Source organism: Erpetoichthys calabaricus, chromosome 15 (genome assembly GCF_900747795.2).
Source record: "Erpetoichthys calabaricus chromosome 15, fErpCal1.3, whole genome shotgun sequence".
In the NCBI taxonomy this organism is placed as follows: Eukaryota; Metazoa; Chordata; class Cladistia; order Polypteriformes; family Polypteridae; genus Erpetoichthys; species Erpetoichthys calabaricus.
The window spans coordinates 28,529,570-28,547,597 of record NC_041408.2 but is presented as its reverse complement, the minus strand read 5'-3'; the positions used below and the strand labels follow the sequence as shown (position 1 = coordinate 28,547,597).

The following is an 18,028-nucleotide window of genomic DNA, read 5'->3' as shown; positions in this document are numbered from 1 at the left end:
CCTGCTCACACCCCCCTACGTCAACGCAAGAGAGAGAGAGAGAGAGAGAGAGAAAGTAAGTTGGGTAGCTGCTCAGCCATCTGCCAATAGCGTCCCTTGTATGAAATCAACTGGGCAAACCAACTGAGGAAGCATGTACCAGAAATTAAAAGACCCATTGTCCTCAGAAACCCGTGAAGCAGCGAAAAATCCGCGCTATATATTTAAATATGCTTACATATAAAATCCGCGATGGAGTGAAGCCGCGAAAGGCGAAGCGCGATATAGCGCGGGATTACTGTAATGTAAAATTTAGAAGTTATTGTAAACAAATCTTTATTATTTTACAGGGATATAAAATCATTACATGTAATATGTAACAAACTTGAAGTATCTAGATTATACATTGATACATGCATACTGCTGCTCTAGCATCATTTAATGTTTAACAATAAATCATGCAGCACGATCAAACGATCAAATCCTAAAAAGAACATCACTGTCTAAATACTTCAGTGCATGCTTGCACAATATTTGCTCATTATTAGGCATTAAACTGTTAACATACATTAGATAGGTAATAGTCCAACAGCACCAAGGTATGTATTGTATTTAGATTTGTCATTAGATACTCAACCAATCATTAAGCACAGCCTATGACCATGGCAGTGTAGTATGGTCCAGTTTTAGTAACAACAGTGTTCCTACGTTTGCCCTGTTATCTGTAATCATATAAACTTGGTTGTTCTTCTTCAAGCTCCTTGCAGCCTGTGTGGCAATCAGTTCTTAAGCAGTTAAATCTCAGTTTCTGTGGAAAGTATGCTACTTGCAAGCAGTAATGCATATAGAAAATTTATCTCAGAATTGTTACCAGTTTGTAACTAGGAAAACTCAATCATTGACAGAGTAGGAGTACTAAATACTGTAGAATACGGTAATTGGCATTTTTCGCAATTAGTGTATTTCTGCAGCTGTAATCATAATCGCGATTTAATTTAAGATTGTGTAGCCCTAGCTGAAATTAGAGGTGAAAACCTCCAGCAGAGGTATAAATAAATATAAAAACAGCTGATGCGTACTTTCTTGTTGTTGTCATTTGCTATCATCCATCTCAAGGTTCACATACCCACAGTTTCACTCATACTGGTGCCAGCTTGGAGTCCTCTGTTAATGTATGCTACACGTCTTTGGGGAAGTGGGAAGAGGCCCAATACAGATAGGGGGAGCATGCAGACTCCCCAAGGACAACAACCGGGCACAGGAATTAAATCCAGAATGGCTGATCGTTGAAGCAGCAGTGCTAACCACTGTATCAACTGTGCAGACAGGAATTTCCTCTTTGGTGGTGATAATGCATTTTTGAATTGCTGTTTTCTGTTGAAAACACTTTGCAAGCATACAGCATTACTTTATATACATTTAGAGCATGTTTAGTATAAGTTGGTTGCTTAGGTTTATAAACATCATGCAACTTTGTGTTAATATCCAAAGCTCTTGTCTAGGGGTTCTTAAACTTGAATCTGAGGATCCAAGTAAGTAAATCAAGACCATGCTGGGACCAAAGAAGTTGAGTATTACCATGATGACAGCAGAGGCCTATAGAACAATGGCCATATATCAAAAAAGAAAATAGTAAATGATTTTGCTTTCATTCCAGTATATTCTCACATAAATACTACATTGGATTTTCACTTTTTGTATTGTTTAAAATATTGCAATTCAAAATCAAGATCAGCATTTCCACAGATAGTAAAATAATCTTAGTGTAAGACTGAGAGAAATACTTTCTTCTGTATAACAGGTATGGCACAAGGAGATAGTGGGTTTTTTTTTTTCTTTGTTTTTTTTTTTTTTTGTTTGTTTTTTTGGGGGAGGACAGTCACTTGACTCATTGCTCCAGAGAGTGATAACGTGTTGTGTGTCACTTCTCACAGTAATCTGGGCTGTATTGAGTTAGATGATAAAGTAGTAAACATTAAATAATCAATGTAGTTTATTAAACTGTACCTGCCAAGCTGCCCATTTCTTTAGCTATTCTGGAAACTTTAATTCGTCTGTCTGACAAAATGAAATCCTTGACTTTCTTGCACATTTCTGTGGAAGTTGACCTTCACACTGGACAGCCTGTGGAAGCATCTTCAATAGACTCTCTACCACACTTAACTTGCTTGCTCCAAAGTTTTATTTTGTAGGATGATGGGGCAGACTCATAAACTGCAGTCCTGCGTTCATAGAACTCCTTTGACTTTTTCCCTTCTTTTGTGAGAAATTTTATCACTGAATGTTGCTCCAAATCTACCATTTTCGTACTTGATTCACACAAGAACTGTCCTGACATCCTGTCTCTTGGAATGTTAGACTCACACTGAGCCACAACTGTGTATTAGTAACCTTGAGACGTGTCACAACAGGCCCAAACTTGTTTCAACATGCTTCTTGCTTTCTTTCATACTTGGGTAGAAAAATTATTGAACACCACTTATATCTTTGGGTGCGTGGTCCAACATTTTCTTTAGTCTAACAGTAAGTTGAAAAATGCTCAAACCACATTAATATAGTTTTAGAGGCATAAACTTTCTTTGTTGAGGTACATTAACCCTAATATGAAATCTTTTTTGCATCTCTGTTATAGATTTGGATTCAACTGTGAACATTTTATGAGGCACAAAACCAGTGCTCCTAGTCCACCGAAAATTCCTTTAGCATGCAACAGTGCCACAATACTATTTATACTTGCATCTTATTCACCATCACCACAACACCTCAAAAAGCATTACATTCTTGTGCCTTGCCCATTATTTTCGTTTTGACGTTTCGGTAATGAACCCCTAGTCCCTTCAGCACAAAAGCATATTTGTGCCATTTCCTTGCTTTTTGCTGTTCGTCTCCTTAGTTATATTGTTGCACAGATTGAGAGAAGTGAATTTCATTTTTATATTAAAAGCTCTCTGATGTGTCAGCTGCATTGTTTATAGATTGCATCTTCAATTTCATGTTACTACCACAATAACTAGTATGCCAAATTAATGGGCAGCATATTGCTTATCACAAAATTTGTTTGGACTCTGGTAGTTTTACTACATAGTCATATGGTGACCCATCATAAACATATCTGTGACCAAGTTTGATTTATGACTAATAATTAAAGAATCATAGTCCTATTCACTATGCCAGTTTTTGGGAGAACTGATGGAATTTAAAGATCCGTGTCAGTTGATCAAACATTTTAGATACTTTCTCCAAGTGTGTAAACATTGTAAAGCACAATGTGATAAAATAAATCTGAAGGTTTAAAATCTGGCCATGTTTAAAAGTGTTGTGCTACATATTGAATTGGCGTGAAGTGTAACACAGTTCATTGTTATTGGATTAAAATTTTGTATCATACACACAAAGGATAGGCATCTGAGTGCTGATGAAAGCCACTGAATACACTGCTTTTGATTACTAGAGTGTTGAATCCGTTTAACAAAACTGGTCTGATCAGCCTTGTATATTTCCTTACATGAAGCCAAAACTGCATGTGTTGTCCCAATACATATTGAAACTGCCTTTTGTATTCATTCCAAAAATGCAGAACATAATGTGAATGATTGTTCATATGTTCTAAAAATATACTTAATTTTCAACTGATGATATGCAAGATAGTAAAACCTTAGTTCAAATGTAGATGCATTCCAGGCTCTTGGTTCATCATGAGAAACTTCATCTGCAGTAGATATAAGGTAGGAATGGTGTGGGGACTTTGCAGCAGAACTAATTTATGTCTAAGATGTCATTTCCTTCCTTTACTGCCATCATAATCTTCCACGGCTCCTTCCATTTAGCTATGCACTCTCCCATATAAAATTCCTCAAGTACTTGGTGTTTTTGAGGTTGCTGCTTAAGATGTCTCGTCTTCCCACTTTTTTGTATTTATATGAATTTGCAGTTGGGCTTTTGAAGGAAATTTTTGGGAAAACATGATACTTGGTCTGCATAAGGATCATTTTAAAGGTTAGGTTGATTTTAATATAAATATAAAGAGCAAAAGAAGTGTATTTATGTGTATTGTGTCATTCCAGATATATAGGTGCATCTCAATAAATTAGAATATCATCAAGTTAATTTTTTTCAGTAATGCAATTCAAAACGTGAAACTAATATATAGATTCATTGCACACAGAGTGATATATTTCAAGCGTTTATTTCTTCATTTTGCTGATTATGGCCTACAGATAATGAAAACTCAAAATATTACATAAGACCAATTAAATTAAAAAAATTTTTTTTAAAATTTAATACAGAAATGTTGGCCTACTGAAAGTATGCCCATGTACGCACTCGATAGGGGCTCCTTTTGCATGAATTACTGCATCAATGCAGCGTGGCATGGAGGCGATCAGCCTGTGGCACTGCTGAGGTGATATGGAAGCCCAGGATGCTTTGATAGTGGCCTTCAGTTCGCCTGCATTGTTGGGTCTGGTGTCTCTCATCTTCCTCTTGACAATACCCCATAGATTCTCTTTGGGGTTTAGGTCAGACGAGTTTGCTGGCCAATCAAGCACAGTGATACCATGGTCATTAAACCAGGTATTGGTACTTTTGGCAGTGTGGGCAGGTGCCAAGTCCTGCTGGAAAATGAAATCTGCATCTCCATAAAGCTTGTCAGCGGAGGGAAGTGTAAAGTGTTCAAAAATTCCTGGTAGACGGCTGCGCTGACTTTGCACCAACACCAGCAGATGACGTGGCTCCCCAAATCATTACTGACTGTGTAAAACTTCACACTGGACCTTAAGCAACTTGGATTCTGTGCCTCTCCACTCTTCCTCCACGCTCTGGGACCTTGATTTCCAAATAAAATGCAAAATTTACTTTCATCTGAAAAGAGGACTTTGGACCACTGAGCAGCAGTCCAGTCCATTTTTTCCTTTGCCCAGGTAAGATGCTTCTGATGTTTGTCTCTGCTTCAGGAGTGGTTTGACACCAGGAATACGACAGTTGTAGCTTATGCCCCAGATACTTTTGCTTTACAGTCCTATCAAGGCTTTGGTCATCCCTGTAGGTAACTTGTGCACCTTTTTTTGCCATATTTTTCCCTTCCACTCAACCTTCCATTAAGTAGCTTGGATACAGCACTCTGTTAACAGCCATCTTCTTTATCAATGAACTTTTGTGGCTTGTGCTCCTTGTGGATGGTGTCAGTGACTGTCTTCTGGACAACTGTCAAGTCAGCAGTCTTTCCCATGATTGTGTTGCCTACCAAACCAGACTGAGAGACCATTTAAAGGCTCAGGAAACATATGCTGGTGTTTTGAGTTAATTAGCTGAGTGGAGTGTGATACCATGAGTCTACAATATTGAACGTTTTCACAATACAGTATTCTAATTTTCTGAGATACTGAATTTTGGGTTTTCATTAGCAATAAGCCATAATCAACAAAATGAAAACGCTTGAAATACACTGCCTGGCCAAAAAAAAAGTCTCCACCAAAAAAAAGGTCACACACTCTAATATTTCGTTGGACCGCCTTTAGCTTTGATTACGGCATGCATTCGCTGTGGCATTGTTTCGATAAGCTTCTGCAATGTCACAAGATTTAGTTCCATCCAGTGTTGCATTAATTTTTCACCAAGATCTTGCATTGATGATGGTAGAGTCTGACCGCTGCGCAAATCCTTCTCCAGCACATCCCAAAGATTCTCAATGGGGTTAAGGTCTGGACTCTATGGTGGCCAATCCATGTGTGAAAATGATGTCTCATGCTCCCTGAACCACTCTTTCACAATTTGAGCCTGATGAATCCTGGCATTGTCATCTTGGAATATGCCCATGCCATCAGGGAAGAAAAAATCCATTGATGGAATAACCTGGTCATTCAGTATATTCAGGTAGTCGGCTGACCTCATTCTTGAAGCACATACTGTTGCTGAACCTAGACCTGACCAACTGTAGCAACCCCAGATCCTAGCACTGCCCCCAAAGGCTTGTACAGTAGGCACTAGGCATGATGGGTGCCTCACTTCATCTGCCTCTCTTCTTACCCTGATGCGCCCATCACACTGGAACAGGGTAAATCTGGACTCATCAGACCACATCACCTTCTTCCATTGCTCCAGAGTCCAATCTTTATGCTCCCTAGCAAACTGAACTCTTTTTTTCTGGTTTGCCTCGCTGATTAGTGGTTTTCTTATGGCTACACAGCTGTTCAGTCCCAATCCCTTGAGTTCCCTTCACATTGTGCGTGTGGAAATGCTCTTACTTTCACTATTAAACATAGACCCGAGTTCTACTGTTTTTCTTCGATTTGATTTCACCAAACGTTTAAGTGATCGCCGATCACGATCGTTCAGGATTTTTTTCCGGCCACATTTCTTCCTCGAAGACATTGGGTCCCCACTATCCTTCCAGTTTTTAATATTGCGTTGGACAGTTCTTAACCCAATTTTAGTAGTTTCTGCAATCTCCTTAGATGGTTTCTCTCCTTGATGCATGCCAATGATTTGACCCTTCTCAAACAGACTAACATCTTTTCCACGACCACAAGATGTGTCTTTCGACATGGTTGTTTAAGAAATGAGAAGCAACTCATTGCACCAGTTGGGGTTAAATAACTTGTTGCCAGCTGAAAGATAATCGCCCATGCAGTAATTATCCAATAGGAGGCTCGTTCCTATTTGCTTAGTTAAATCCAGGTGGCGACTTTTTTTTTGGCCAGGCAGTGTATATCAATCACTCTGTGTGTAATGAATCTATGTAATGAGTTTCACTTTTTGAATTACTGAAATAAATTAACTTTTCGATGATATTCTAATTTGAGATGCAAATCTAGTTCCACCACAAAAATGCAGTTTTCCAGCTGATCAGTGTTTTTGACCAAGGTGAAAGTTCAGCATTACCTCAAGACTCAGATTTTGTTTTTTGCCCTTCGCTAATTGTCCTTAATGGAGCTCTTAGGGTATTCCTTTAACATTTCCATCTGCTGGATAGCATAAGAATCATAGCCTTTGAGGAGGCAGTGGGACAGCAGGAGCATTGGCAACTGCCATTATTGAATTGGCTTGCATATATTATGGTACAAAATGCTCAATCTGCATTATAGATGTAAATGTTGATTTCTTTTTATTAACTTGACCCACTTTCATTAATTAACACTAATTGTGAAGACGAAACCGCTACACAAATAACACAGAAAATGATGTAATGCCTGATTTCCCAGAAACTTTTCCATGTGTGTGAGGATTTTTGAAAATATATCAAACTCTCTTTACGTTACTGAAAAGCATTTTATCCATGTTTGTTTATTAGCATGTGCATGCTGAAGTGAATCTTGTACAAGAGCTTGCATTTGTAGTAAGCATAAAAGTGTAGTATGTAGCAGGCAGTGCAGTCAGTTGAAATTCTTTTGGCAAAAACAAAACTATAAAAAGTGAAAAGTTTTCTCTTCACATTTTGCTCCTCAAGTTTCATTGTGCGGTATATTCAAAAATTTCACAAATGTAAAATGGAAATAGGCAGACAGTACTCTAGCTGAGTGCATTCAGAAAGTATGCTATGTTGTTTTCCTTCATGCAAGCAACTTAGAAAGCAGCTGCTCCGATATTATAATTTGCAGGCAGTGTTTTATGTTACCATAAACATACAGTATACAAACCGCTCTTATGTTTTCCCAGTAAGATGCTTTTATCTGTGGCTAGTAATCATGCCTCAAAAGGGAATGTGGTAACTTGAACCAATTCTTAAGATAAACTGATTAGCTGCTTTTGTATTTCAGCTAAATATCACAAAATTTGCAGAGAGCTTTGTCATACTTTTTTTCTCAATGCACCCAAAACGAGACTTTAGCACAATTCATTTTTGCTGTCACCTTTTTCCAGATGCATAATGATTTGATACATGGTGATTACATACTGACCTCATATACCTACTTACAATTATTTTCAGACCTGTTAATTTATTATTTGTTTTTCCGCTCTTCAGTAGTACATAGACATCAGAACAACTAGTGTCCATGTATATCAGCGTGAGACGCTTCTCTGCTACCGATATTCATATAAAAACATAAAGAATGATCTGCGGGACAAACTGCGACTTTGGTCTTCTCCGAGAACCGGACCTTCAGCCCCCGGCGTTGCCTGCCTGATGGCAATGGCCGAGGGAATAGCACACGGAAGCGGTGCACGAGGAAGCAGAGACGCGGGAAGCGAGTGGGAGTCCGTGCTAGGCTAAAAGTTAACCCTAGCTGGCCGGCGCTCCCGTCCATATTACTCTCTGATGTCTGCTCCCTGAACAATAAATTAGACTGCATCCAACCCCGGCAAACCACTCAGCGTTAATTTAGAGACTGTTGTGTCTTTGTTTTCACAGAGACGTAGCTCAGCGACAGAGTTCCGGACAGAAATGCTACTCTGTGCTGCAAGACTCACGGTGGTGGACTGTGTGTTTATATCAACATGTAATGGTGCAGTAACTCTGTGCTTGTTTCTAGCTATTGCTCACCACTAGTGGAGTTTGTGATTGTTAAATGTAGACCTTTTTATTTGCCTTGGGAATTCACCACCATCCACATAATCGGAGTTTACATACCCCCAGCGCCAATGCTAAGGAAGCGCTCTGGGAACTGTACAGTGCCGTCACAGACATACAGAACACACACCCGGAAGGACTGGTTATTGACGCTGGAGATTTCAATCATGCAAATCTCAATTCCATGCTCCCTAAATTCCATCAGTTTGTGGACTTTGCAATGAGAGGGACGAACATGCTGGATCTTATTTATACAAACATTCCTGCCGCGTACCGGGCGGAGCCCCACCCCCAATTCGGAAATTCAGATCACATCTCTATCATGTTAATTCCAGCATACAGACCGCTCGTCAGACGTGCCAAACTGGTTCTGAAGCAAGTGAGAACCTGGCCAGCAGAAGCCATCTCTGCTCTTCAAAACTGTTTTGCGTGCACTGACTGGGACATGTTTAGAGAGGCTACAAACAACAGCGACTGTATCAACTTGGAGGAGTACACGTCATCAGTGACCAGCTACATCAAGAAGTGCATTGATGATGTCACTGTCTCCAAGTACATCAGTGCACACCCCAACCAGAAACTGTGGATTATAGAGGAAGTGCATGTGCTACTGAGGAGGACCTGGGACTCTGCCTTCAGGGAAGGTGACGAAATCGCCCTGAGAACAGCGAGGGCCAAACCATCGCGCACCATCAGAGCAGCAAAGCGCACACACGCCCAGAGAATCCATGGACTTTTCCTACATGACAAAGACGCACGGAGCATGTGGAAAGGCATCCAAGCGATCACTAATTACAGGACAACACCACCCACCTGTGACAGTGACGCCTCCCTTCCAGATGTGCTGAGTAACTTCTATGCATGGTTTGAAGCACAGAACAATGTGGTGACGAGGCAGACCACCTCTCCTCCTAACGACCAGGCATTAAATCTGTTTGTGGCCAATGTGAGAAATTCTCTACAAACAGTCAACCAACGAAAGGCTGCAGGACCAGACAATATTCCTGGCAGAGCACTATGGGAATGTGCAGAACAGCTGGCAGACATTTTTACTGACATCTTCAACATCTCCCTGAGCACCGCCATCGTCCCAACCTGCTTCAAAACCACCACCATAGTTCCCGTGCCAAAAAAGTCACAAGTGTCCAACCTCAATGACTACCGTCCTGTTGCACTCACACCCATCATTATGAAGTGCTTCGAGAAGCTTGTCATGAGGCACATCAAAACCCTGCTGCCCCCTCACTGGACCCCCTGCAGTTTGCTTACCTCCGGAACCGTTCAACAAATGATGCAATAGCCACCACTCGCCATCTGGCTCTCGCTCATCTAGACAATAAAGACTCATACGTTCGAATGCTGTTTATCGACTTCAGCTCAGCATTCAACACAATCATTCCTCAGCAGCTGACGGAAAAGCTGAGCCTGCTGGGACTGAAAACCTACCTCTTTAACTGAATTCTGTACTTCCTGACTGAAAGACCTCAGTCAGTCAGGATTGGAAAGCAACATCTCCAGAACCACCACACTGAGCACGGGAGCCCCTCAAGGCTGTGTGCTGAGTCCATTACTGTTCGCACTGCTGACTCCTCACTGTGCAGCAATGCACAGCTGTAATCACATCATAAAATTTGCCGATGACACGACTGTGGTGGGTCTCATCAGCAACAACAATGAGTCCGCATACAGAGAGGAGGTGCAGCGGTTAACGGTCTGGTGTAAAGCCAATACCCTGTCTCTGAGTGTAGACAAAACAAAGGAGATGATTGTTGACTTTAGGAAAACTAAGAGTGACTATCTGCCACTGAACATTGACTGCTAAACTGTGGAGGTCGTCAATAGCACCAAATTCCTGGGTGTCCACCTGGCAGAGAATCTTACCTGGTCCCACAACACCAGCTCTTTAGCCAAGAAAGCCCAGCAGCGGCTCTACTTCCAGTGTAGGCTGAAGAAAGCCCATCTTCCACCAGCTATTCTAACAACATTCTACAGAGGAACCATAGAGAGCATCCTGAGCAACTGCATCATTGTCTGGTTTGGGCATTGTGCCGTCAGGGATCGCAAAGCCCTACAACAGACAGTGAAGATCATTGGAGTCTCTCTTCCCTCCATCATAGACATTTACACCACACGCTGCATCTGCAAATCCACCAGCATTGTGAATGATCCAACACACCCTTCACATTCACTATTTACACTCCTGCCATTGAGAAAAAGGTACCGAAGCATTTGGGCCCTCACCACCAGAATGTGTAGCTGTTTCTTCCCCCAAGCAGTCGAACCCCCGAACACTCATGGACCAGTCTGATATGTGTTCTGTTCTGCAGTGTTGCACATTTGACTCGCATGCACCTTGTAATACAGTATATTATTTGTCGTTGATTCTTCGTTGTAATGTTTTATGTAGCACCATGGTTCTGGAGGAACGTTGTTTCGTTTCATTGTATGCTGTACTACTGTATATGGATGAAATGACAATAAATACTCTTGAGTCTTGAATCTTATTAGTAACTGCAGTGCAACAAGACAATTATGTTTTTAAAATTTAAATTTTCAGTACAGTTATTTAAATTTGTATCATGGGAACTTAATGGTTAATCATTTGCGTCCCTTGTCTGCACTTATTTTGAGCATTTATATTAGTTTTAGTTTTTTCATTTTACAGTGCGAAGAGTGAAAATGTCTGAATGATTAACTTGCCAGAGCGTCAATTCTGGATGGATGGATGGCTGTAGATCGACTGTTGATAGAAGAAAAAAAAACAGCCTTTATCTTAAAACTATATATATATATATATATATTTTTTTTTTGTTTACTGCAATTTGAAATGACTTCAAATTGGACTTCAATTTGTCTGCATTAGTGATTTATTCTTTCCCTTTCTCATTTTTTATAGAAAGAAAAAGTATATATTGGAAAACTAAACATGATTCTTGTGCAGGTATGTGTGTCTATATATTTCAGCTTGTAGCCTGTTATTCAATGTCTTTTTAACACACTAATTGATTGATTGGCTTTATTTTCAGATTCTTAAACAAGAATGGCCTAAACATTGGCCAACCTTTATAAGTGACATCGTTGGAGCAAGTAGGACCAGTGAAAGTCTCTGTCAGAACAACATGATCATTCTGAAGTTGTTAAGTGAAGAAGTTTTTGATTTCTCTAGTGGTCAGATGACTCAAGTGAAAGCAAAGCATTTAAAAGACAGGTATGATGTGGTGTTATTAAAGAGAAATCTACTAAAACCGTTTTAATGGAAAATATAAAAAGGTTATCCTAAATTTTAATTAAGATCCCATTTTAATGTCAGTGGTTTTTATTATGCAGATCATCTTTGACTGTTTACTTTCACTTAAAACAAAAAAGTCAATTGCTGTTAAGTTTTTAAAAAAAAAAATACACTGGGCGTGTTTAATATCTTTTAGGAGTAAATGAAAACGTTCTCATTTTTATTGAAGTTTTTATTGAATATTTGTATATAAGGTATGTATATATCTAAGTAATAATAGGTCAAAACTTCTATTGGTGTATATAGACAGCTGTGCTCCACTGCTGCTGTTAGTGTGGGACATTCTCAGCTCTTCTAAAGAATTGGCAGATATTAATATATCTCTTTCCTACTGTCCATTGACCTTGCTTTTGAACATCATCTTTAGATTTTTTTCCCACCTTGGGCTATACTGGGCTTTGAATTCAATTTATACATACTTTTGATTACCTTCACATGTGCTGTTATATATACTGGTAGTAATTTCATTAAGCTACTGTGTATATGACAAGTGACTTGTGCATTTTTGACTTTGTGCCAAGAATACTTGAAGTTTCAAGCTTTTAAATCAATTGCCACCAGAAAGATTTCTCCCGTAAAGAATCGCAAAACATTTCCAAATTTTGCCGGGGATTATTTCGGGGGCATTGTGGGTAACCACTTTAAACTAGGTAATATCTTTTAAACTTGCAGAAGAAAAACATTGTGTGTACACATTTTGCCAAAAGTCAATAAATGAATATTTTTTATACATTAGGTATATTTGTAAATATTCTACCATGGTAGCATCCAATTCCTAATTTAAAATTGCTTATGTATAAGTGACTTTGCTTGACTGTCCCTAGTTTTTTCAAATAAAATATTTGATGAAAACTCAGTGAGTTTAGGTAAATGTGAAACTATAGTAGTACTGAATAAAAACACACTTTGTGTACAGACACCAGCTTTTAAAAGTTGTTTTGGGTGCATGTTGTGTTCCTACTTTATTCTAAAGCTTTCATGTTTTTTTCAGTGCAGGGAATAGACACTCATTTCGTTACTTCAGATTAATTGATATTGGCAATTAAACACTGCTTAATTGTAAATATGAGCTGTGAATTGAGAGCAGATGGTCAATTCAATTAATTCTCGTTTTGTACCTGATGATTTGAGATTAGTACACCTGTACTTTTTTCATAAAATGCAATTTCCAAATAAGGTAACAATTTGCCATATAAACTAATCGTGTATAGACTGCAATAAACCAAGGATTTTCAAATAGAGGATGGTGGAGTTTTTCAGGGTGTATTGGGGGTTTGCGAGGGGTGGTTGGAGCAGTTGCATTGCCTCAGTTGATGATTTTAACATTAAGCCAGACTGTAAAGATTGTATTTAAATTTTCTCTTTAAATAAGAGGGAAAAAATTCAACGTAAAACCTGAGAATAAGAAAACAAAGCAGCGCAGATTACTTTTTCTAAATATGTTTTCTTGGTTTACAGTGCGACATTTTGATAAGAGTGTTTGACTAAATGTAAATAGTTTATTGCTGGTGTTTCCATTTTTTTTATTTAAGCTGAAGTCACTCAAAACATTACACCGTCTGGTCAGGGGCCCTTACTAATATAAACCCAATGCCACAAAAAAGAACCTTACTGTTAACAATAGTAACACTTCGTTGTTTTGGGATACAAGTTGACCTGTTAAAATCAAAGTAAATGCTGCAGTAGACTGCTGACACATATCTGATAAAATGTTTATCTCTTGACAAGGGATTCTCAGATTTTTTTTTTTTTCTTGGCATACCTCCTTCAGGCATTGAATGTTTTCAAATACCATGATTAGTTTGGTCTTAAACTAAGTACTTAACCCTGATTAGGCACTAACAACTAAAGGTGACGTTTCTTAAACCCCCCATTTCTAATATTGAATTTTGGGGATTTTATTTGTTTTGTGCAGGTGTGGGGATTTTTTTTTTTGTTTAAGATTTTCTTATGCAAGACAAATGTTGTTTTTATTTTTTTTATACAAGAACAGTATGTTAGGTATGAAATTAAAAATTGAAAGCCTAAAATTTCCATACTACTTCTATACCAAAAACTGTGTGGTGAACAGTATACATTGAATACAAATAAAAAATAATAATAATTACATACTATTTAAGGTCAAAAAAGAGCAAAATAACTGCAGTAATGTGCAGGTTAAATATACCCTTTAAGTTTTCATTGTTCCTGTATTTATTTTTGAAGAAGGATGAAGGGTCTTGTGATGTTAATATTAGTAAACTCTAAAATGTGATGTTAGGCAGGTACATTTATTATTAATCTAATATCTTAACATTTGTCTCTGTTCCTCATTATATATTCTTCTGTATTGGTCTGAAAAAAGTTATTCAAATATTACAAAAATAATGGTACACCAAAAACATCTACCAAAACTAAAAATATTGTAATGTTTGCGGGTAGGATCTGAGACGGGGACATTTTGCAGACTTCTTGTTGGGGAGTTGAATGGTTGAGAAAGACTGCACTCTCCTAATAGGATCTTTTTTTTGCAAAAATCCAAAAGTTTTGATATGTGTTTTTTGGGCAGTATGGAATCTGGTGTACCTGCAAAGAGCTGGAGAGTGAGAGGGTGGGGTTACTTCAGTTACGAAGTAAGCAGAGGGAGACTTCATTCCCATCTCACCAACCCAACTGTGTTCTCCTTGAAGTCTCCGCATGTAGCGGAGTGGTGGAGCTGAAGCAAAGCCAAATACTGCAAAATGTGATCAGCAGTTGTGGTTTTTTAAAGGAACCTTTTTTGTGTGTGTTTTCCTCATGTGACATCTGAGAGCTGCTCACCTATTGCACAGCTTGCACCTGCAGGTCTAGTCAGTAACTACATTGATATTAAGACCAGTTTAAAGCAACAAATGTGGAACATTTTTGAGTTATACCAATTTAAAATATAACTAGAATTCGTACAGGCACTTATCAGCAGATTTCCAATTGTGAAGTATCACTAAAATAAATTATCAATAGAATACTCCACCCAATAGAAGTGCTTTTCACAGTTTGGTTCATTTTGCTCACCACAAGATGGTAGCCCTGTGCTAAATAAGATTTTACTTTCTGGCAAGAACTGCACATCTTCTCCATGATCCCATTTTAATGTAGATTAAAAATGATCATGAATTAAACTGCATTTTGCTTTCATGCTGTTTGTCGAGAGGATATCTAAACAAAACTATTATTTAAACATTGCTTTTCTTTAGATGGGAAAATCATTTCAACATACTTAATGAACTAGACTTGTCTTGAATTGATGTGAAAGAACAATAATTTCTGTGTGTACATGTTTTATTGGTTAAAGCCATATTTCCTTTAACACTAGAATTACCAGAGCCTACGAAAAAACTCGTATATCCGGTCCACCTTAAATCGCTTCTTAAATCCGTTCACACCTCTCCGCCAGCATCCTTTGTCCTCTAAATGTGCTGATAAAAGACAAGCTGCCAGCAGCCGGCTATTCCATCCCCCCACCGAGTTAGAACGTGAGCGAACTTTTCCCAGCTCATGACTTGATTGTTTACCTGGGAGTGAAGTGGAGTTTTACAGTGGAAATGATAGATCGTTATTTGGAAGACACGCATGAAATGCGTGTTCCGTTTCTAAAGTAATCTGTGTAAAACACATTGTTAAAACAGAAACTTTTTCATATTTTAGTAATAAATGTTACAAAATGTAGTAGGCATAAACTATAGAATATATAAAGCCCGAGTTCCAAAGATCAAATAAACACTTTCACAAAAGCTTCAAAAATGATTCAACAGCTTCTGTGGCGTAGCGCGCTAAGGTTTGCCTCTTAGCGCAGAGCAGCTTTTCCTTGCCTCACAGACCTGAGTTCGATTCCCCGCTGGGGATGAAGTGTTGCTTTTTTTTCTTTTCTTTTACACCTCAAACGGACATAAAATTTATACATTGGTATGCACTGTCAGTTACTGAGATCGTTATATTTTCATGTGGGATGCTCCTTTTAAAATATTTTTTTAACAATTGAGACTGCAATTTACAGGAACAACTGTCCTTATAACTTATTTTTAAGATCCATAACACACAGACAGACAGAGCACTGCGTAATGGAGAGACAGACAGGCAGAGAAGTCACTAGATATATAAATAAACAGGGAAGCCACGTGTACTGAAAGAAAAAAAGAACAACATGTGCGTTGTCCCTGACTCTAAGTAAGATCGGGGGAGGGGTGATGTTAGAGCGCCTGCACTTATTCAGTACAGCAGGGACAACGCACATGTTGTTCTTTTTTTCGTAGGCTCTGGTAATTCTAGTGTTAAGGGATTACAGTAATCCCTCCTCCATCGCGGGGGTTGCGTTCCAGAGCCATCCGCGAAGTAGAAACCATATGTTTATATGGTTATTTTTATATTGTCATGCTTGGGTCACAGATTTGCGCAGAAACACAGGAGGTTGTAGAGAGACAGGAACGTTATTCAAACACTGCAAACAAACATTTGTCTCTTTTTCAAAAGTTTAAACTGTGCTCCATGACAAGACAGAGATGACAGTTCTGTCTCACAATTAAAAGAATGCAAACATATCTTCCTCTTCAAAGGAAACAGAGGAAAGCAAACAAATCAATAGGGCTGTTTGGCTTTTAAGTATGCGAAGCACCGCCGGTACAAAGCTGTTGAAGGCGGCAGCTCACACCCCCTCCGTCAGGAGCAGAGAGAAAGACAGAGAAAAACAAAGTCAAAAATCAATACGTGCCCTTTGAGCTTTTAAGTATGCGAAGCACAGTGCAGCATGTCGCTTCACGAAGCAGCTGCACACAGAAGTTAGCAACGTGAAGATAATCTTTCAGCATTTTTAGACGAGCGTCCGTATCGTCTAGGTGTGTGAACAGCCCCCCTGCTCACACCCCCTACGTCAGGATCAGAGAAAGTCAGCGCAAGAGAGAGAGAGAGAAAGTAAGTTGGGTAGCTTCTCAGCCATCTGCCAATAGCGTTCCTTGTATGAAATCAACTGGGCAAACCAACTGAGGAAGCATGTACCAGAAATTAAAAGACCCATTGTCCTCAGAAATCCGCGAACCAGCAAAAAATCCGCGATATATATTTAAATATGCTTACATATAAAATCCGCGATAGAGTGAAGCCGCGAAAGGCGAAGCGCGATATAGCGAGGGATCACTGTATATTATAGTACAATGTTTTTTTGATTGTCACTGAACAGGCAGTTTACATTATTTTGTCGTTAAAAAATTAGCAAATACAAGTTGTCTACAGTTTATTAAAAGTATAAAAATAAGGATAGCTGAAAGATAAGGCACAAAGCTTATTACATGGATAGGTATGCAGTAACTTGGGCTTTAGTATCCGCCCCAATGAACTCGATTGTGGCATTCCGTATTTTCCTTAGCTCCCTCTCTGTAGGTAACCCATTCTGTGTATTCTCAAAGTGAATAAATTGTATCCTTATAAACAGCATGTGACCCTGGTGTGGGGTTTTTTTTTTTTTTTTTTTTAAGTAGCAGTTTTACTATATGAACTGTTTTTGTGTAAATCGGTCAATCTTCATAGCTCATACCACACAGTCAGAAAGTAAGAGATTGTCATTACAGGTTAAAAAAATTCTTGTGCTTTCACCCAATATCTATTACCCAAATTATTCATACATGTATGTTGTCTGCTTATTGATGGACAGATTCATTCATTTACAAGTGAGGGAAGAATGGAGCAGGAGGTTGACAAGACGGATCGGTGCGGCATCCGCAGTAATGCGGGCTCTGCAATGGTCCGTCATGGTGGAGAGAGCTGTGCCAAAAGGCGAGGCCTGTCGATTTACCAGTCGATCTGCGTTCCTACCCTCACCTATGGCCACGAGCTTTGGGTAGTGACTGAAAGAGCAAGATCGCGGATACAAGCAGCCGAAATGAGATTTCTCTGCAGGGTGGCTGGACTTTCCCTTAGAGAGAGGGTGAGGAGTTCAGTTATCCGGGAGAGACTCTGAGTAGAGTCGCTGCTCCTCCGCATTGAGAGGAGCCAGTTGAGGTAGTTCGGGCATCTGGTCAGGATGCCCGCTGGGCGCCTCCCTAGGGGGTGTTCCGGGCATGTTCCACTGGGAGAAGGCCACGGGGCAGACCCAGGACATGCTGGAGGGATTATATCTCCCGGCTGGCCTGGGAATGCCACGGGGGGGCTCCCCCCAGAGGAGCTGGAGGAGGTGGCCGGGGAGAGGGAGGTCTGGGCTTCCCTACTTAGGCTGCTGCCTCTACAACCCGACTTTGGATAAGTAGTGG

General features: G+C 39.4%; 1 protein-coding gene across 2 annotated transcripts in view; it reads left to right on the top strand.

Annotated features, from left to right (window-relative positions):
• Nucleotides 1-18,028, top strand: part of LOC114644471 (exportin-1) — a 163,649-nt gene that overhangs the window by 99,601 nt on the left and 46,020 nt on the right. For both annotated transcript variants that reach the window (XM_051919672.1, XM_051919673.1), the window contains exons 6-7: nucleotides 11,382-11,426; nucleotides 11,512-11,693. In XM_051919672.1, coding sequence (XP_051775632.1) covers nucleotides 11,382-11,426; nucleotides 11,512-11,693 — 227 coding nt within the window. The remainder of the gene's footprint in view (nucleotides 1-11,381; nucleotides 11,427-11,511; nucleotides 11,694-18,028) is intronic.